Source organism: Simochromis diagramma, unplaced genomic scaffold (assembly GCF_900408965.1).
Source record: "Simochromis diagramma unplaced genomic scaffold, fSimDia1.1 OVJJ01000031.1, whole genome shotgun sequence".
Taxonomy (NCBI): Eukaryota; Metazoa; Chordata; class Actinopteri; order Cichliformes; family Cichlidae; genus Simochromis; species Simochromis diagramma.
In genome coordinates this window covers 933,531-954,962 of record NW_024386983.1, presented here as the reverse complement: position 1 = coordinate 954,962, position 21,432 = coordinate 933,531, and the positions used below count along the sequence as shown (strand labels likewise).

Here is a 21,432-nt window from a genome sequence, read left to right as displayed (position 1 = left end):
TGCACCTGAGGGCGAGTGTTAGATAAAGAAAGATTATTATGAACTGTGGATCATGCAGAGCTGCTGTAGTGCAAGAGTAGAAATATGTCAAAGATCAGCAGAGATCCCTGTAAATGATTGTTTGGTTTGGTTTAAGTTCGCCCCATTGCTTATGTTGATGAAAAATAACGACGTCACTCTGTCCCACTGTGACGTGTGACACCGACCTCAAGAACAGCGAGTATAACTGGGCTCCCAAAATGACTCGGTTGGTGTTGGAGAGCCCTGATGGGTAAAAAGCAAACCAGTGATGAGAAAGAAGCAAAACTCCAAACGGGACAAAGCAGCTGTAAGTGTGCGTGTGACGGACAGCTGGACTGGACTCTTCATTCTTTTCTAACATCTCTCACAGCAGAGTCTGAGTCTTTAAACTAAACTGAATGTATGAGACTGAGCAACAGCTCGATCACAGAAACGTGGAAAGTGCTTTAGTTTGATTACTATCAGGTGACTTCACTGAACACAAATTCTCAGTGATTGATTTATTTGTGTAACCTGTGCAGTCCCCGCAGATTAAAGACTGCAGATATCTTTAATCTGCAAATATAAAGAACTGTGAAACACATCAGTGGCTGAAAATTCCGGACAAACAGCTGAATTTGTTGGTTTTATTGATTTCAGCAGCTCTAAATCAAACAATAAAGGTTTCGCGCATTTTAAACTCAACCTCTGAATATAAAAATCTCAGGCGACGTGTCAGTTACCATGGTGATTTAATCCTGTCACACTAAGAACTTGACAGGACCACGTTCAGGTTCTTCTGGCTTCGCTGTTTCGCGCTTCAGAGCTTCAAAACCACCCACCATAATTTCAGTCTTCCTCCTCACTCGTGGGACGGCACGCGACAGGAGAGGTAGTTTCACTTCCACAGCGTGCTGACCGCAGAAGGTAAATACCTGCGGACACTTTGTGACGTCACAGAGGCAGTAAAAGCAGCGCCTCCGTCGTGAGCGTTTGGCTCCTGGCACTTTGCTGCGTAATTGCACCATCAGCTGGTGAAAGCCAATCAAAGCATCCCCCCGTCCCTCGGGACATCGTCACACAGAGTGTTGGAAATCTGTATAATCTGAGTGGCTCAGGCTTCGTGTTCTCGCAGCGCTGGAGAAAAGAAGCGCCTGAAAAATAAAAAGTTAAAAGAACGCGTAAAGCGTGCGTAACGGCGCGCGGCATGGGGAGTTTCACTCACTGCTGCTTTTGTTTTTCTTTCGTTCTAAACTCATTTCACAGAAACATCAGCACAGGCCCACAGCAGCCCTCCCTCCTTGCAGTCGACGCACCTCCTTCCTGCCCTCCTCCTGAGGTATAAAGGAGGTGGGACGACAGCTGCGGTCCAGAGTTCAGCGCGGAGCGGATTAAACTTTGTTTCAGTTCGGGTTGCACACCGCGGACACGCGCACACTGCCCGCTCTTTCTGGAGGTTTTTCTTCGTCTCTCCGTTTGATTTTGGATCCTTTGGACTTTACGCACTGGACCTGTGGACGCGCCATGGCACGCTCGCTGCTGCCGTGTCTCCTGCTGCTCGCCTCGGCACAGACGGTGAGTGACAGCGCTCACGGGACCCACGGGGGCGTGGGGCTTTGTTGATGCTTTTGTTAAACTGTTGTGTTACGTGTTTCGGACACGCTTCGCTGCAGAAACCGCGCGCGTCGGGTTTGTGATGCAGACGTGCGCCGTTTTGCAGTGATGAATTCGTGTGCGTCTTTGCCCCAGGTGACCCCTCTCCTCTCTTTGCCCCCTCAGGCTCTTACCGCCGGAGTTTTCGAGCTCAAGATCGACTCCTTCACCAGCTCCAGCGGCATCTGTGGCCAAAAGTCTGAGGACTGCCTGATTTTTTTCCGCGTGTGCCTCAAACACTCGCAGAACGTTATTACGCCGGAGCCGCCGTGCACGTACGGCGAAGCGTCCACGGATGTCTTCGACGCCGACTCCAACTCCATCTCCGAGAGAGAGCCCATAAGAGTGCAGTTTCAATTCAAGTGGCCGGTAAGTGACGACAGTCACGCGTGTTTCAGGCGTGACAGCAGCGCAGCGAATGCACTAAAGGAGTTATTTCTTTATTGCTCTTGAAATCTTAAAGGTTTTCAGCCACAAACATCCAGAGAAGAAGAAACTTTTCTCAAAAGCCTCAGAAAGACAAAGCAAACTCAAATGTGCCGTTTCCCTCCACGTCTACTAACATCTAACTAACTAAGATGTTTCCTTTCCCGGTTACTTTCAGGGGACGTTCTCTCTGATCATTGAAGCCTGGAAGGCGGACGCTCCAGGACGGTCCACAGGTAAACTCCCGACGCATCGCCGCCGGCTCACCGGCAGGTGGCGACAGCTCACACAATCAGGCCTCATGCTCACAGTTCATCTTCCCGCACAGAGAATCCACTCGTGATTCGTACCTGTGAACATCAACAAGCACCAGATAAAGACACTTAAAACTATTATTTGTCAATGTTTACCATCGCCACAGACGAACATAATTAAAAACACGAGTGGTGTTTTTGTCTGATGATGATGATGAATTTCCAACCAGAGAATCAGAACAACCTGATCAGCCGGCTGGCCACCCGCCACAAGCTGAGGGTTGGAGAGGACTGGACCAAGGGCGAGAACACCAGCAACCAGAGCGAGCTCCGTTACTCCTACCACGTCGTGTGCAATGAGTTCTACCACGGGGAGGCCTGCTCCGCCTACTGCCGGCCACGCAACGACACCTTCGGCCACTACACCTGTGACAAGGAAGGGAAGATTAACTGCCTGGAGGGCTGGAAAGGAGAGTATTGCACAGTGGGTGAGTATCCTCTGTGATGCTTTCAGCAATTCAACAGAAATTGTCCTTTAAGGTGTAATTTTACTGCTTATGATCATTTGAGGAGAGTCATTGGTGCCCTTCTCACTTAAGATTACACCCAGAGTCACACGCTGAGCAAAGCTGTTTTTAACGGCTCCAGTCTCACGAAAATATACTAAAAACGTTCAATGATGCAACAAAACTGGCTCCAAATCAGGAGCAATCTCTTGTTTTCTTACAGTAGTGTAACTCCTCCTCCTGAGCTCCCTCCATTTTTTATTCTAACGTTTCTCCTGCTGAGGAGGGGGGGGAGGGGGGGGCGGGGTAAAGAATGGGACCCTTGGCGGCCTTGAAATTGTGAAGTCAAGCAGTTGTCAGTGCCACCGCTGGCCCTGGTGGCTGCAGGGGACAAAAAAGAGATGTTAGAGCTTATGTCGTTTCCAGTGTGCGTGCGTGTGTGCGTGCATGTGTGCCTCTGAGGTCTGCTCCTTTTGTTTTGAGATCAACAATGGGCCCCCAGTCGGCCCCCGGCCCGCCCGCCTTTAAGGGGACACGCGCTGCAGCTTAATGTGTGCTGCCTTGCGTGAAAGGAGACAGCATGTGTTGCTTTTGTTGTGCGGGCCAGCTGCTTCGTTCAGCACTTAACAAGCACTTGTAGGGGAGCTGTGTGTGTGTGTGTGTGTGTGTGTGTATTCATTCAGTTTTAAGGTGAGCTTTCGGCAGGTCCAGGTTAAAGTGAGTCTCCAGGAAATTAGAGAAAGTTAACGTGATGCAGTCATGTAATCGTGACCGTGTGTGAGTTTAAGGAGGAGTCCCTTAGAGGGGTGAGGAGCTGTTTTGTCTCTCTCTGTCTCTCTCACACGCACACACACACACACACACACACACACACACACACACACACACACACACACACACACACACACACACACACACACACAGTCATGATAATATTTCCTCCCTTCCCTCTCTTTCTTGCGTTCTTTGACCTTCCTCCTCCTGCCCTCTCTCTCCCTGCGTCCCTCCTCCTCCCATCAGCCATCTGTGCAGGGTGCAGCGAGCAGCATGGTTTCTGCAAGTCTCCCGGGGAGTGCGTGTGCCAGCAGGGCTGGCAGGGCAAGAGCTGCGACGAGTGCGTCCGACACCCCGGCTGCAAACACGGGACCTGTAAGCTGCCCTGGCAGTGCGACTGCAGGGAGGGCTGGGGCGGCCTGTACTGCGACCAAGGTGGGTTTAAACCTGCGGGAGCGTCGCCCCGGTGGGGTTAACGGGCAGCTGAGGGTTTCCTTTGCAGGTTCAAGCATACCCCCACCCCGCCCCCACAACAAACCGACGCTGCGGCTGATTTGTAACTTCTCCTTTTTCTGTTTATTGAAATAAATCCACACACTTTCAGAGCTGCAAAAAGATTCACCCAGTTTGTTGGCAACGATTTAAACTTTCAGGAAAACAGTGTGAAGCTGATGTATTTCACTATGAGGTGTTTTTCTGCCTGTACGTCAGCTGTTACTGTCCTCCCACAGTGACGCATTTTAGCTGAAACTATGATTTATTTCACAACTCTCATCGAACAGCAAGTAAAAACCAAGAGTGCTCTTTAAAGATGTTTTATTTTTAGTTTAAGGAAGTGTAGAGCTGTTTTTAACCGTCGTTTCTGATGCCGGAGGCGTCTGACTAACTAAGATCAGATTAATTTGTCACTTATATCTTTAAATGACCTGATATGATGCAATTTATTCACAATATAGAAGAAGCTTGGGGCTGATATGAAATGAGGGCTGCATTCGTGTGGAAGCAAACCCCTTTGCAGACAAGCTTTTGGTTCACCGCATCAGTTATTTTCTGTTTCAGAGACTTTTACCTGAAATGTCAGCAGACATCATGTCAGCAGCTCTAAATACATTTCTGACAATCTTTAGAAATAAGCTGCTGGTTTAGTTTTATGAGCCAATAACAGTTTTTAAGTGACTGTAACAATGATTACTTTATACGCAGGTTCTTTAAAGCCACGCACCACAGCAGGTTAGCGACACAAATGTTGTGTTTCATGCACTTTGCTGCTGAACCTTCAGTTCAGATGATTGTTTTTGCTGTGACGCAGTGAAGAGTAATCATGAACATGTCATATAAAGAAGTTAAACATTCAGTTTTGTCTTTGGTGACACAAACTTTTGGCCACAGCGGTTTTTAAATCCCAGAACTGAGAACTGTGCTGCCATGCAGAGGTATGACCTCTGACCCTGCTCGTCTGCAGAATATCAATAGATTCAAGGTTAAAGGTTGAAAACATTAAAGACAAATTTCCACATTTGATAACAGATTTTTATGAGGGGATGTTTTTATGCGTGCAGAAAAAACCCACATGTACTGTGTTTAAATGAAGACGGTTATGTTGGGCCAGTATAACCAAAACATGAACAATAAATATGTTTTTCCAGCTGGTTTTTGTTCCCACAAAGTCCAGACAGGGCAGTGGGAGGGTGGAGGTGGTGGGATGGTAGAAAAGCCATTTCTAATATTCCCCTCAGACGTGACACTGCTGGTGCCTGACCGGACATCCGTATGTGACGAGCTGGGAGAAAAACAGTCTCACTGTTGCTTCCATCGATGACACCGAGCACAGAGGACACCGAGTCCTCTACTTTAACTTTTAACGGCAGGATTTGGCACCCTGGGAATGAGGATTTGCTCCTCAGCAGCATTTGATCATTTATAAAAGTAAACCTTTAGGCAAAGGCACCGAGGTCGACAGCATTGTGTTTGAGCTGAAGCGGGGCACCTCAGGGCGCCATCCTGAGCCCTTTTACATTTTCCTTAATGCCTGTCCTTTTATTTTCCTTTTTTGTTCATATGTTCACACACTGATCACTCGCATTGATCCAAGTAATCTAATAACAGCTCACATGACTTTGTCTTTTTGCCTCTACATGCACCGCTCAGGGTTTACATTATTTGCATTCTGGTTATGGATAATTACTCTGAGATTTAATTTTAGCAAATGTGTCTTTTGATCTCCTCTTGGACCAGTTATTGCTTTAAAGTGATTGTTCAGTAGACTCAAAAATGTTCAGGTACCTAAAACTTAACTACATGTTGCATTTCAAATGAAGTCCTGAACATTTTTGCTTTTCCCGTTCTGAACAGTAAACTGTCAGCTTAACCAAACCTCTCACCTCTAAGATACATCGCCAGTCACCTGCTGATTGATTAGGGTTACGTGGATCTGTGTTTGAGATCTGCAGTAGAATAAATATTATTGTAAATGTTAAATTACCTGCCTGCTGCTGTCGTGGTTAATGCGACAGTTTCCAACTGTGTCAGCTGGTTTTAGCATTTCAAACAGAAACATGTTGTTTAGTGTTTTACAGCAGCTCCATCTGTCGCTGCAGAGATGAGCTGGACTCGTGAATTATGTTTGCAAGAAAACACATGAATCGCATTGTGAACAGGGAACTCCACAGATGTGTGTGTGTGTGTGTGAAATTAGAAATATCAATCATAATAACAAAACCAAAACACTTTAATTTAGTGGCACTGAGGGGATTTTGTTGTGGTTTTGAGTTCGACTTTCAAACACCAAAGATAAGATAAAACTTTATTAATCCCTCGGGTGGGTTCCTCTGGGAAATTCGGTTTCCAAAAGCACAGCACCGACACCGACAAGGATTATGGTAACAATCAAAACACTAAAACAGCAGACGCCACAGTTGCCTCGTCTCTTGTTGTGGATGTTGTTGTTTCCCGTTTCCTGTAATCTTCTTTCTTCACTGCAGACCTGAATTACTGCACCAACCACAAGCCGTGCCAGAACGGCGCCTCCTGCACCAACACCGGCGAGGGCAGCTATACGTGCGCCTGCCGGCCCGGCTACACCGGCAAAGACTGCGAGGTCGAAATCAACGAGTGCGACAGCAACCCCTGCAGGAACGGCGGCAGCTGCAACGTAAGTCAGCAACGGGCTCGGTGCAGCCAAACCTCCTTTTCTTTAACTCTTCAGATCGTTTAGGAAGTAACTCCCAACTTTACCAGCTTCTCACGTGCAGGATAGAGCGTTTCCTGGCGGAGTAGCATGTTGGAACAAAAATGCCAGACACAGTCGGACTGGATGTCAAGCTGTTAGCCCTGAGAGGTCAGAGGTCACTGATGGTCACTGTTATGGCCCGTCTAGGCGCGGCCAGACCACAACAAAAAGGCGGTCCACCCCTACACGCTCCTACATTAAACCAACATAGTGACACAGTGAACGGTCTGCCGGTTGGGTCGGGCCGAGGATGAATCACCTGGCAGTCCCTGGCGGTGTCTTCTTATGCGCTGCCTCCCGGTTGTTAGCCAGTCGGTACGATCCATCCACCCTGGATGCACCAATCATGGAGGAGCACCTGCACACTCAGTCGTAACGGTCACCCTAATCCAAATCTTGTCGTGCAAAGTCTTAGCAATCAGGGAGGAAAAAACAAAGAGTAATCAGCTGGTGTGCATTTCCAAAAAAGCGTTTTTCTCCACAACTGAGGTAAAGGTCGGGGTCGGGGTCAGGGTCGGGGTCAGGGTCGGGGTCGGGGGGCTGTTGGAGTGTTAACACTGTTAGCTCATCATCATCTTTTAGGGAGCCTGAAGCATGAAGTAATTGTCAGTAAATGTTATTTTTCATCAGTGCTGTTTATTGAACCTTCTGATGAATTAAAATAGTATCTTAAACAAAAACTCACTAATGTTCACAAAGCTAATTCTGAACAGTGCTTGTACCTCAGAGGGGTAACGGTGCGGATCGCTGGTGCAAAGTCCGTGTGATTTTGCTGATGATGTAATAGTTCACCGAACTATAACCTGCACTAACTGCTCGCAGCAGGCCGCACCTTTGCTAACCGATGCTGCAGAATCAGAATCACACGCAGCTTTGCTTGTCGCCTCCTCACCTTGTTCTTCTCCTCTGTCTCTCCTCCAGGACTCGGAGAACGATTACTCCTGCACGTGCCCTCAGGGTTTCTACGGGAAGAGCTGCGAGATCAGCGCCATGAGGTGCGCTGACGGGCCGTGCTTTAATGGAGGCACTTGCATACAGGAAGACACCGGCGGGTACACCTGCCGCTGCCCGTCCAACTTCACAGGCTCCAACTGTGAGAAGAGGATGGATCGATGCAGCAGCAGCAGCCCCTGCACTAACGGTACCAGTCGAGTGTAGCCCAGTTCATGCACTTCACATCATCAGAAACACAGAGAGTGCCGTCTGATCTCTAACCATGCTAAAGTTCACAGTTACGCTTTCTATGTTATCCTAGTACGTTTTAAGTTCTCTTTGAATGATGTTTGGCCACAGACTGTTCACACAGGGCCAGAACGACCCTCAGACCTCCAGGCTGACGACCCCAAACGGGCTCGAATCCACAAGGCTGCAGATTTCATATACTCTCTATCGATTACATGTAAAGTCACATATTTGAAAGCTTTTTACTGCTTTTAGCTCATGAAAATCTAAAGCACTGTATCTCATATTATTAGAATGTATATAAATAAAGATTTGCATACAGAGACTTCTGATAGCAGTTGATTCAGACACGTGGTTGGAGTCCCATTACCACGAACCGCTGCATCAGTATGTCGTGGACATGGCGAGCGTGTTGTTGCTCAGGCGTTGTTGAAGCTGTGACGGCCACCAGCTCCTGTCGGGTGCGTCTCGTGTTCCTGTCGTGGTTAGCAAACCTCGTCAGCAGTTGGAAGCATGAAGTGCGCCAGCATCTTCTGGTAGATGGCTGCGCCGATTTTGGACGACACCCCAAACCATCACAGAAACCTGACATTAGACTTCAGACCCCTGGATTCTGTGTCTCTCCGACTTCCTCCAGGACCTTCGTTTCCAAATAAAATGCAAAACTTGCTTCAGTGAAAAGAGAAATTTGGCTCCTCGAGGATCAGCTCAGTCCAGGTCAACAGTCGTCCCCACGGTTGTGTTTGCATGTAGTCAACTAGACCAAAAGCTGCACGGTGTTTATGCTGTTCCAACAGTGAACGAGTCAAACCTGAAATATTTCTAATAATTTGAGATACTGGAATTTTGGTTTTCATGAGCTATAAGGCGTAAAAATAAAACTTTCACGTTTTTGGTAATAAAAATCGAATATATCAAAGTTCCATCGGCTCAGCCTGGCAGCTGGATTCAGCACCTGTTCAGGGTCACCAGCAGAGCCCCTCAGGAGCTCCTGGGCACCATCTAAGGCAGGGGTGTCAAACTCCAGGCCTCAAGGGCCGGCGTCCTGCAGGTTTTAGATCTCACCCTGGATCAACACACCTGAATCAAATGATTAGTTCATTACCAGGCCTCAGGAGAACTTCAGGACATGTTGAGGAGGTTATTTAGCCGTTTAAATCAGCTGTGTTGTATCAAGGTTACGTCTAAAACCTGCAGGACACCGGCCCTCGAGGCCTGGAGTTCGACACCTGTGGTCCAAGGGTTGGTTTAGCCGCCTGTAAACAGTCGGCTTGATGATTAACAGGAAATAGTTGACAGACCTCTCAGAATTCACACATGTGGAGCAACACTTACTTTTAATTCAGTGCCCCGGTGACACGATGCACGCTGCTGCGTTTGCTCCTCTGCAGATTTGGAATAAGTCATGCAAGTCAAAGGACAGAATAAATAGAAGCAGCGAAATACTTCAAAATACGTTCCTGAGAAGAAGCAGGTCAGTGAGGAACCGGTGGAAGCAGCTGTCCAGGCTTTTGAAGCATCATCACAGCATCGCATGAGTCATCAGAGAAATCAGAGAAAACTGAAAACTGTGACTTTGCTGTGTCTCTGCTGAAACACACACACACACACACACACACACAGTTAATAATTGTGTGTGAAATATTGAGATACCTTTGCATTCAAACGCCTTCATAGACGTGCACGTGTGTGTTTGCAGGGACTCGTGCATTCCTAGTGAAGTTTTGACGCCACAACACACGTCGAAAAACATCACTGTTAAAAATCTTTTTTGTATAAACTTTCAATGAGGCTGATGGATCTTATTAGGTCCCCATTAACCACTTTTATACAATGAACAGAACCAGGCAGATATTATGACTTAATACCATTTTTGAACTTTCCTCAGAAACAAATGTAACGAGAGAGAGAGAGAGCGTTTGCATTTTCACCTGGTCTGCGTGTGAGCCAATCACAGGCATGTTTCACACACTGTGGGAGTTCCAGAGGTGGCTGTGGAGAGGGACACGCTCTGGTAAAGGACAAAGACGGTCGTGCTGGTTTATTTTCTCGTGCGTCCGGTCTGTCTGATCGATCGCGTGCTTTCTGAGCTGCTGCTGCAAACTGAATACAAACAGAACAGCAGGCTCGGCTTTATTGTTCCAACAGTCCTGTTTGTACTTGCCAGATAAGACTGAACCACATAACAGCAGCCTCCTATCTGTGCATTCAAAACACGTTGGGAGCAGGAAAAGCTGATAGAAAGTTGAGATACTCTGTGCCTGTGCAGTTCAGACTTGCAAGTGGCTGACATCCATGTAAACAATGCAGTAAATGCGCACTCACGCGTGCTTAATCCATGAAACTAATATCCGATTTGCTCTCTAACCAGCGTTGGTGTCTGTGCAGCTAAAAATAGCAGCTGAAGTCTCTGAATGAGATCGCTGCAGCTCAAAGTGTAACAGCGAGGGACTGAGCTGCAGGAATGTGTCCAGTCTGGCTGCTTTTCTTTATTACGTGCAGATTCTTTGAATGCTTCTCAGCTTATCAGAGTTTGGTGCTTTTTCTCACCTGCTGTTTGTCCGACTCTTCAGCTCTGATAGTTTTACTGCAGTGGCTTTGCGTTGGCGACCTTGGCTTAAAGCCTCGACATCCCAAAGGCTGGGCCGTGCATCAGTTAAACTTTAATTTAAATACTGCTATAAATCAATGACTCACAGTGCACAGGCTGCAGTAATGATTAAATAATGACACGTGAAACAACCACAACACACAGAAATGCACCAGAGTTTCAACCAGTTCAGTTTCATTGTGTTTACTTTCGTTGTCACCCAGCAGTCAGGTTAAGTGAAAGGTCGCTCCTGTCGGAGTCAACACAGTCTTACAGTTTTCGTCTAAATAAAAAATAGTCACAGATTCGGTGCTTTGTAGGCGCCGTGTGAGCTTGAAGATATCAGTGCATATTTTAGACATGACTGCTACAGGTCGCGTAACCTGCTGAGGTTTTAAAGCGTTTCAGCTCCAACGTCATTTTCTTTGTTTCCTGATATTTTGATGACTCGGGTTGGCGCTGAGGTCACCGAGGATGATTCAGACATCAGAGGGTTGACTTTAAAACTGCAGTGTAATCTCAGCTGGTATATGTGGCTTGAAGTGCAGGGACAGCCTCAGGAAAATCATCTCAGTGCATCATCTGCGTCACTGGGATGTTAATCTGTCTTCTGATCAGCAGCGTGTTGCTCTAAACTGCACAGCTGTGGTAAAGTTCAGGTTTGAGGTGTTTTTGGTAATAAGACACAAAAAGGAGCAAATGATGTTACTGTTTGGTGACACCTACCTGTCTGGCTGCAGCTTTCCATTACAGTTAACGGTCTCTCCTCTCTACATGACAGAAATATAAAAAGCATTACTGAGACGAGGCCTGATGTTTGTGTTGGAGTGAATCGAAGTCACCTTTGTTTATTTTGCTGGTTCCCAGTTTCCCAGTCAGCACTGATAACATCACTCATATCTTATCAGGTTCTGGAGCCGGTAAATTCATATTCAGAATATGAATATTTGGAATTTGCATGCTTAGATGAAATGCATTCATGTGTTTCATCAACAAAATGCGACTCGTTTGGGGCTCGGCTTAGTCTTGCCCAGAGTGCGAAGGCTGGTGTGGAGAGAATCGGAGCTAAACTCCTGTAAACCTCACAGCGAGCCTTTCAGATGTGATAGAACATGAAATACCAGTCCCGACTCTTCCTGGGAATCGTTATGTTGTCATTTGTTGTTCTTGTTGTGAACCCAAATATTTCTCTGCTGCCAACGAAGGATAGGAGCGGATAAAACATCTGCTTATGATTCTCGGTTTATATTTCAGTTGATGAAGCATGACATGAGCTTTATTACCCGCAGCCTAACATAGGCTGAGAGCTCCTTAACACGATTTAGAGCTTTGATGTTGCCATGACTGTAGCACCAACAACACTCGGCACAAGCAGCTGCAGACATGTAGATTTTCATCAGCTTCACAGAGTTAAAAGCACATTAGTAGCTCTGTTCTTCCTCCACCTGCCCTCACGATGGTCATATCTGTCTGTCGCTGGCTTTTGAGCCAAAGTTTATTTTGAAGACCGTCTCTCACTGCAGGCATGAGTGGAACCAGGTTAGCATGACTGTTGTGCATGTCGCACGGCTTTTACAATAAAGTTTGCAAGCACTCGTCAACCCTGCACTGAATTGTTCCAGTGTTTGGAAAATGTTGAGTCATTTCTGCTCTGAGCACAATTTATGATGCAAAGTTAAACGTTTCTACCAGTAACTGTACAGAGACGTGGACCTGCGATCTTTAAACGCTTGTAATCAAAGACATGTGTCGGGACGAGTGCCAGGCTTTGCGTAGATCCCTACTCGGACCACCAAAGCAGCTGCTAATGATCAGGGTATGGATTCAGGACGTGTGGCTGAGCGTCCTGTAGTGTCCAGTAGTGTCCTGGACCTCGTTTAGATCCGTTTGGTACCCGGAAGACTTGGCTGCTGCCATCTGGGGGCGTCTTTGCAATGACGAGGGTGCGATTGGTCAGCATAATCAACGTTAGCCGCTCCACCTGCGAGTGGTGTTAGTGCTGTGTGTGTGTTGCTTGGCGGGAGCTCTCGAACATGTCTCGTCACCTCCCGCACAATTACAAACACTCTGTCCTCGTTGCTGTAAACAAACCTGTTTTCGCAGCAGCTCTGGAGACGAGCTCGTCCTTTTTTTCACCTACCTGATTGCACTCGACTCTGTCGAGAGTCCAGCTCTGCTGCCAGCTGTTAACAGTCTGATAGAGTTTTCATCCACGGCTCATTTCTTCCTGGAAATGCAGACCAGAGCTTCACAACAGCAAGATAACCATAAAGTAGGCTCATAGCGGCACGCAAATATACGCAGACGTGTGTGTGATTCCTGAGAAGTCAGTTAATGCAAACGATCCAGGAAACACAGTGAAAGTTTTCATTTCTCTTTTCAAGCAGTTTATTCTTATCAGTATTATTTTCTCTTATTTGTGTCCAGAACTTCAAATTGCTCCAGATCAATAATCCATAATAGTTCAACTATAGTTGATCATAAATATTGATTCAGGCTTTCTGGTACTGCTAGTATTCAATCATATACACGCTGAATATCCAAATGTCACAAATATTACTAATTAAACTGTGATGTAACCTCATCATATACTTAAAGCACTGTGCAAAAGTCTTGAGTCAGTCACGTCTTTATCGTTTGCTTACACAGAACCTGAGTTTACAGATTTTTAGACACTGGCCGCGTTTTCACTCGTGTTCTGTCCTGATCTTGTACCTGATGACACAAAGGCTCCTAACGAGCGAACCGGTGTCGTGTACGTATAACACACAACTTAGCCACTGTGAAATGGTGTCTTTAGGCTCATTGTTACCAGCAGCCTGTCATAAACACACATCAGTTGTTTCCATTTCTTTAGTTCAATCAAAGATTTCACATTTTGACATAAAAATATTTGGGGGTGAAAAAAGTGATTTCCAAGCAGCCGGGCGTGTCTCGTCATGGTGTGCGGTGTGTCGGGATGATGGTCGCGGTCATCCTGATGCTGCAGGATCAGGTCAGTATGCAGAGAGGTCGGGAGAGACACGGTAGAGGCTCTGTATTATTTGGGCTGTGGTCAGTGGTGTTGCAGATCTTTATGCAACTATGAACCCACCGTGTAGTACCACCTGGAAACCGTCTGTCTGCTAACGGCTTCATTTTTCAGCACAGTGATGATTCAAACACAGGGCCGATACAGTAAAACCATTCCTTCATGGAAAAACACACATCTGATCAGTCATTGGTCAGTTTGGGATCATCCCGACAGAGAGAAGAACAAAAGGCAGAAAGAAAAGCTTTGAATCCTTCAGGACGTCTGGAGAACTGTTCCTGAAGATCCTCACAGACGTTACAGAAGCTGGCACAGAGAGGTCAAGCTGGAACCGGACAAACTCCCCAAAAAACACAAGGAAATTTGGATAATTCAAGACTTTTGCACAGTATTTCATGTGATTTAATTCAGCGTGTTTAATGTGCAATCGACTGTTTTACATCTGGGGGGTTGGGGACGTCTGGGGATATCGTGTCCTTGTCAGGCAGACAAGATGTCTGAGCTGTTTAGAGCTGTGGAGATAAACATATCCTCACCTCAGAGAACGTCTGTGAGAAAGTTTGAGGGATAGGAGAGTTATCAAAAACAGTATGAAAGCATTCTTGTGTTAATAAAGGAGGCGGATAAACTTGACTTCTTTCCCACAACAGGTTTGCATCTTTGCTGCTGCCGTAAAGAGTCAGAAGAGCACCAGATATCGTAGAGAAGTATTTCCAACAAATAGTTTTGGGTTGTTTGAAGAAACTTGACTCATTAGGGATGGACGTGTCCTGTGGCGGACACTGGGATGTTTGTAGAGACCGCTGCCTCCGGGGAGTGTCGTCGCTACGAGCAACTGTCCTGACCTAATATGCAAAATGGTTTTGGTGAGACACGAGTGTTTAGATGCTAGATAATGTTTTTTTATTCTCTGTCAGTAGTGTTAATGTCGTGGCTGACAGCCGTGTGTGTGTGTGTGCGTGTGTGTGCGTGTGCGTGTGTGTGCGTGTGCGTGTGTGTGTGCGTGCGTGTGTGTGTGTGTGTGTGTGTGTGTGTGTGTGCATGTGCGTGTGAGGAAAACACAACAAAGCCGCTGGAGTTCAGATTTTAACGTTGATCTGGCTCTAAAGCTTGATATTTTGCACCGTGCACGATGTTTTGCTGTTTGATTTCTATAATCTGTGGTCTGTGGTTGGGTAACCTGTTCTCGTGCGAGCTGGGCCAACAGTCAGTTTAAAGTTTCACGTCGTTTACGAGAGGAGACGCATAATCAGAGTCAGACGGCTCCACCGGCAGACCTGGCATTAATAAAGGAAGCATATCTCAGAGTTTATAATTAAACAACAGTCATCATCGGCCTATCATCCGCCCCCGCTTCTCGGGGTGCCTGTCGACCCCTCGGTTCTCCCTGAGGTTCTCATTAACATGTGGAAACCGCCGCCTGCTTATCTTCAATCTGCAGTCATTCCTGTCTTTCAGTGAGCCTGACAGAGGGTAAAAAAATACTGCTGCCTGATACATGACGCTGTGCTCTGTTTGCAGTGTTGCAACACAGAACAACCAAATATGGGTCTGTTTTTACAGCACACAGCCTGCAGTTTGGAATAACAGCCCAACATGAACCCATACATGGCTGCAGGATCAGTGCCTCTCCCCTCCTAAAAATGCTTTTAGAGCACGAAATCACAGCAAAAGCAAAAATGAATCATTTGTTAGCTAATTTGTGATGCGCATCTTCTCCTGTTTCAGGGAAGTTAAACTGAAATGACGGATATGGCTGTTTAAGTTTTATAATCCACTGTTCTGGCAGATCACATGACTTCCTGGTGCTGGAAAACAACTTCTCAGGATGTTTCTAATCACACATGTTTTTCTGAGGGGCATCTGTTGAGAGGAAATGTTGTAAAGAACATTTTTCCCCTCCCGCTCTCAGCCCCGGCTCGTCCTTCCTCTGTCCAGATGGAGTTTGCTTCGTTGTGGCGAGTCTGCAGGGTTCAAAATGTCTTCTGCACACTGTCGGCTTAATTATTACCACAGTTTGTCAAATTTTCAGAAACCTGGTTTCTTTTCTTTCTTTCTTTTGTTGTTTTTTTTAGAATGAAACTGTGATTCGGAGTATTTAGCCTCCTCCGGCCTCCCACAAGGCTCTGCTGTGGTTCCCCTGTTTTTTCTAGTCCACATACTAATACTCAGAAATACCAGTGAACGTATGAGACGTTTAGAGCGATTCAATGATGAGTATTTCACAAAAACCTTGTTTCCTGTGTCTGCTGTATGGCTTTAGCTCGTAAGCAGGGATGAAGGCATCAGAATCTATTAAACGTCTACACACTTTATTTCCTTTCCAAATGATGCTTCATGGCCAACATGCTAACTACATATCTGGTTCCACTTACTGCTCAGCAGAATAAATGACCCTAAAACTGGGGCTCGTTCACCTCTTTGAAGTCTCAACATCAGTCAGTAGCAGATGAACATCTGCCCTCTTCTGCTTTACCTTGCCAGGTGTTTCCTCCAGTTGTTATTAACACACACCTGTTTTTTCCTGTCTGCAGGTGCTCTGTGTTTTGACGTCGGCAACATCGTCATGTGTCGCTGTCAGCCAGGCTTCACCGGCTCTCGCTGCGAGACCAACATCGACGACTGTGCCAGCAATCCCTGCAGGAACGGCGGCACCTGCTTCGACAGAATCAACAACTACAGCTGCACGTGCACCCTCGGCTTCTCCGGCAAGGACTGCACGGTGCGCGCCAGCCTCTGCGACCAGTTCCCGTGCGAAAACGGCGGCACGTGTTTCACCCACTTCACCGGCCCCGTGTGCCAGTGCCTGCAAAACTTCATGGGCACACGCTGCGAACACTCCCTCAAGCCAACTGTGAAACCGGCCGCGAATGGAGACCCTCCAGCGGCCATGATTGCCGCTATTGCTCTGGGAATAGTGACATTTTCCCTGCTGGTGTGCGCCGCCATCTTCGTTCTGCGCCACCTGTACCGGGGCAGGGAGCTGAGAGCCCTTTCCACGTCAGTAAAAAATGACCTGGAGACGGTGAACAACCGCAACGCGGTGATTGGCGGAGGGGCGCCCAAGAACGGGAGCTTAGCTGGAGCGACTCTGGGCAGCCTGAAGGAGAAAGAGGCCTTTCTCCTCCCGGGAGCTCATCTTAAAATGTCCAATAAGGATGTAGCGCTGGTGGACAAGGGCAGCGACAACGTGGCCATGTTTAAAAACAAAATGGCAGATTACAACCTGGCGAAGGAGGAGCAGCACCTGGACAAGAACAAGTTTGACCTGTAAGGACCTGATGGTTTGATAGTTATCTCTGTTTCTGTTTGTGCTTCGTTCCTGTGAGTTTAATTCAGACAAGTCGCAGCTCGTTGTGTCTTAACTGATCAGTCCATGGGGGGCGGGGGGGGATCTTCACTGAGTCTTGCTGTCAAAATCTTTGTTTGCTGTTGGACCAACCTTCCCTCTGTCTGTCTGTCTGTCTGTCTGTCTCGCTCTTGTTTCCTCTAACAGTAAGAAATGCGAGCCGTCCGTCATCGTCCCTCCTCTCAGTTTTGCAAAGGACAGTCTGTATCACTCAGTGTTCATCATCCCAGACCAGCTGGAGCAGTGTGTGTTTGCTACTGAGGTGAGGAACACAACCACGCGAGCGTTTATCTCTCTGTTGTTGACTTGGGTCGATCACATTACTATTACAAGGATTCATTTTGTTAATGGAAGAGTGGCAGCGAAACGCAGAATGGGAGGCTGAGGAAGGTTCAAAGTTCAAAGTCGTCTTTAAACATCTGACACTGAATTTACACTTTGGTTTTTCTCTGCAAGCTCGACGAAGCAAAATTAAACTTGGTTCAGCGTGTCTTTGCTCAGCATGTCCAGAGCATTAAATTCATACTGTTATACAAATGACTTGAACTCGATGAGGATGATGGACAGCTGTTTGTGTGGGTTCAGTGTGTGCACAATAATCTAGATTAAAAAAACAAGTTAGTAACTGCACCGATTTATGATAAATAAACATTTCCTCTGAAAGTGGAAATGAGAAGGCAAATTTAGAGCAGCTGACATCTGCAGAAAAAAGCCACCAGGATTGTATTTTTCATATTATTAATAGTATTTACCGGTTTATTGACTTGCTTGCTCGGTGCATGGGAGACGTTCACTCTCAGGGTTTTTGTGCCACAGAGAAACATTATTACTATTAATCGTCTGTTTTATGCAAACTTTTTGAAATAATTAATTTTAAATTAGCCAGACTCAAAGTCTCACGTCAGAACTTCATCTTTATGTAGGCCAGGGGTCCACCTCCAGCCCTCGAGGGCCGCTGTCCAGCATGCGTTCAGGTTCTGAGTCTTGCTAATGACCTACTAATGTTATTCAGGTGTGTTGCAGCGGGACACATGGAAAGGTTTCAGGACAGCGGCCCTCGAGGACTGGAGTTGGACCCCTGATGCAGGCTCTGCTATTTTAGCATCACAACATTGTGATTGGTCGGTTGCAGTAATATGATATGCACCAGATGCCCCTTCCTTTCACTCTAATGCTCAGCACTGATGTTTGCATGTCTTCTGGCTACAATGTTACAACTTATCTGTAAGTCCATAAGAAAGAACAAAGCTGTGACCTCTGAGTGAGAGATTTTTGCAAAAAACTGGAAAAAACGCCCCCCGTAGGGGTGAGAAAATGAATACATCATAGTACTGCAGTATCCTGTGTGACGATGCAAGGACACAAAATATTAATGTCTCATAAATTCAATTAAACTGCTGGCAAATTGTGCTATGTTATTGCAATACTGCGCCTATCACAAAATGTAAAGAATGCTAATATCCCGTCGTCAGTGTTATTGTTTAATATCGTGCTGACCTAATCACAACTGTGAATGTGAGAGTCAGCGACACTGATTTCACTGCAGCTCCATAAACTGCAGAGAAATGAAGCACAGCGGTGTTTCAGGCGGGCTGCTCGCTGAAAGTGCAAACTTTTTTCTAACAGGTCCGGACTGGTCCCAGTGCCTCCAGGTGGAAGAGGTTAAAAACACTTATTAATATTTCTTCTAACGTTGTGCTTCATGAATGATGTTCATGGCGCAGTGCAGTGATGCCGTACGCTGATGACTAACCGCTGCTTCTCTGTCTCGTTCTCAGGTATAACCTGAGATTTTTCAGACCACCAGTAAAGGATCTTTTCTGCTGAGGGCCTGAAAGCGTTTTGTCCAGAACAGTATACCCAGAGGATCTATTCTACACAGTTTTTTAATTTAATATTTATTACTGCTGCTCAATGGAGAGACTTCTGTTGTTTTAGTCTGCTTGGATACTGTCAATGTTCGGATGGCAATGAGAAGACGAGGGAGGAAAGACTGAACGTCCGGCATCATTTGCACTATTCATTCTTTAAATCTTGCCCTGACCTTCTGTCTCTGCACTCTTTCTTAATCTTCTTTGGATCCACGATCGAAACGATCGAAGCGAGAATTGTCCGCCTCTCACACAGACGGGTGCCTTAGCTATGCTCCCTAATTTCGCAATCATCAGAGGACCTGCTCGCAGAAATGGGAGGCAAACCTTTTTCTTTTAGGTCAAACAGCCGTACCTTTCCACAGATCATGTATCTGTGACCTGGGCTGGATCGTTTGTGACAACGTTTCTGTCGTCCACCTTCAATCGCCGTTCAATATTTCCTCGTCACATTGTGGCCTGTTCAGTAAGAACAATATCCGCCTTACAATCACCAAACCTGCAGAATCCAAAGTGCCTCTGTTCCTAAAAACATCAAAAAGACTTGAAGCCAGCAATCAGAGTGAGAACGTGACTGTCTGATGTTCTCCCAGAAGACTGGACGAGTTTTATTATGGTTTTTAATGGTAAGTTGTGTTCAAATCCTGAGCTGAGCCTGTCTGTCCACCCGTCTCTGAGCCCCAGTTGTATCTCCAGCCTTCACCCCTGGATATTAATCGCTGTGTAAATGATGTTTCAGGTGAACCGGGGGGGCTTTGTTCCCCTAATAACAATCAGCTGTTTCCTGCCTTTCCGCCTTGTGAATTGAAAGATAATCAAAGTCGAACCGTTGGGCTGGATTCATCGTACGGGTCCATTTGTTCCCGGCTGAATTTTATATTTCTATTAATCAAAAAGCTAAACTTCAAAGCTGCCTTCATGAAACCGCTGCAGACCCAGTTCAGTCGGTCTGACAATAAAAACGCCGCTGACGGGTTTTTTTGCTTTTTATATAAGAAAAAAAAAAGAAAACGTTTTATATCAGTGAAGGACTCCAAAGAGTTTTTATTCCTTTGTTTTTTTTTAATAATCCATTTGATACCAAAAATACGTGTTGTTCTTGTGTAGACGTGTCTTTGTATTATCTTCATTAATTTAAGAGAACAATGCAATGTGTACATACCTCCCAGAAGAACGTTTTCCTATTTAATTTTGCTCGTTGTAAATAATTTTGTATTTATGAAAGAGAATTGTACATATGTCTACGTTAATGTGCCTAATGTCTCCATCAGAATCAACAAATATATATTTTTCTTAAATAAATTAGAAAAATAATATTAACATTATCTGTACTGTGTTTTTCTTTCTGTCTGTGTAACCGAGACTTTGTACATTTCCATGTCTACAAACTAAATTTAGGCTCTCAGTTGAGCCTCCAGCTTATTTTATGTCGAGGACCAAAACTGCCGACGTGTTAAATGACAAAAAAAAGGAGGTAAATACATGACAAATCGCAATAAAAGCAGTCGTAGTCGAGTATTTCATTTATTTACAGATTATACCCATCATTTTTTTTTTTTTATGTCCAGTGCTCACAACATTAATAAGAATTCATTTATAATATCTCACTATTTAATTTCCTTTGTATAATTTATTTATTTCATTTATTAATAATAATCTTTACTTGTAATTTTCTTTTTTATAAACCATAAAAATGAAAATAAATGGTTATTTATGTCCAATACAAACAATAATATTAATTTAACCATTTTTTAAATGTATTTAAAACAACACTGTAGTTACCTTCTTTTATTATTAACTCTTCTTTTTTCATTTATAAAATATTGTAGTTCCTTCCTTGTATTACAGCTGCCTTGGCCCTGCTTTTATTTTAAATATTTTTGGGTGCATTAAGTGAAATTGTGTTTCAGTTTTGGTCCTCCGTAAGAGCTGCCTTTGTTTCCACCGAGTTTTGAAAAGGGAGTTTTGAAAATCTTTCTGTTTTATTCTGCGCTGATAATAAATCCACGATGTCCACCGATCGCCTTCTCTGTCGTTCCCGATGACAGCTTAAAAAATGGTCCCGTGGTCCTGAAGCCAGTGAAGCCCAGCATTAATGAAACGTATCTGTATTCATACAATCATCGATCATTTTATGAGACCTCTTTATCCTTCCCTACCAAGCCACAGTCAGTGCGACGACTGAATAAAGTCTTATTAGTCCTGTAAATGGAATCAGATGCAGGAAAATTACGATTTAAAAGCCTCCAGAGTCATAAAACACACACTGATAGCTGCACAATCAGCAGGACGATCAGCAGCTGCTGTGTGTGTGTGTCTGTGTGTGTGTGTCTGTGTGTGTGTGTGTGTGTGTGTCAGACCAAAACATGGACACTGAGTATCTTTATCCCGTTTACCTCAGTGTTTACAGCGTCCCAATAAATTTCACTTTACTGCTCCAACAGGCAGGACTTCATGAAACCATGATGGCTGCCTCACCTACCTGCTACCTTCTCTCTCAGCGATCAGGCTAACGAGTGCCTAAGCTGAGGAAGAGGAGAGCTATGTGTTCGTGGTCATGTAACGTT

The 21,432-nt window shown here is 45.6% G+C and overlaps 1 protein-coding gene across 3 annotated transcripts; it reads left to right on the top strand.

Moving 5' to 3' along the window:
• The first annotated feature begins 1,355 nt into the window (after window positions 1–1,355).
• Window positions 1,356–20,380, top strand: dlc (deltaC). 3 transcript variants are annotated; one of them, XM_040039615.1, is made up of 11 exons: window positions 1,356–1,575; window positions 1,780–2,022; window positions 2,258–2,315; window positions 2,564–2,821; window positions 3,860–4,048; window positions 6,595–6,764; window positions 7,764–7,983; window positions 16,180–16,915; window positions 17,142–17,256; window positions 18,621–18,655; window positions 18,773–20,380. In XM_040039615.1, the coding sequence occupies exons 1-11, from the start codon at window positions 1,525–1,527 to the stop codon at window positions 18,819–18,821; spliced, it is 2,124 nt and encodes a 707-aa protein (XP_039895549.1). In that variant the 5' UTR covers window positions 1,356–1,524; the 3' UTR covers window positions 18,822–20,380. The 3 variants fall into 3 exon arrangements, with proteins under 3 accessions (XP_039895549.1, XP_039895550.1, XP_039895548.1); XM_040039616.1 differs by lacking the exon at window positions 18,621–18,655 and having other exon boundaries at window positions 1,357–1,575; XM_040039614.1 differs by having other exon boundaries at window positions 1,357–1,575; window positions 17,142–20,380.
• Window positions 20,381–21,432: the final 1,052 nt, after the last annotated feature.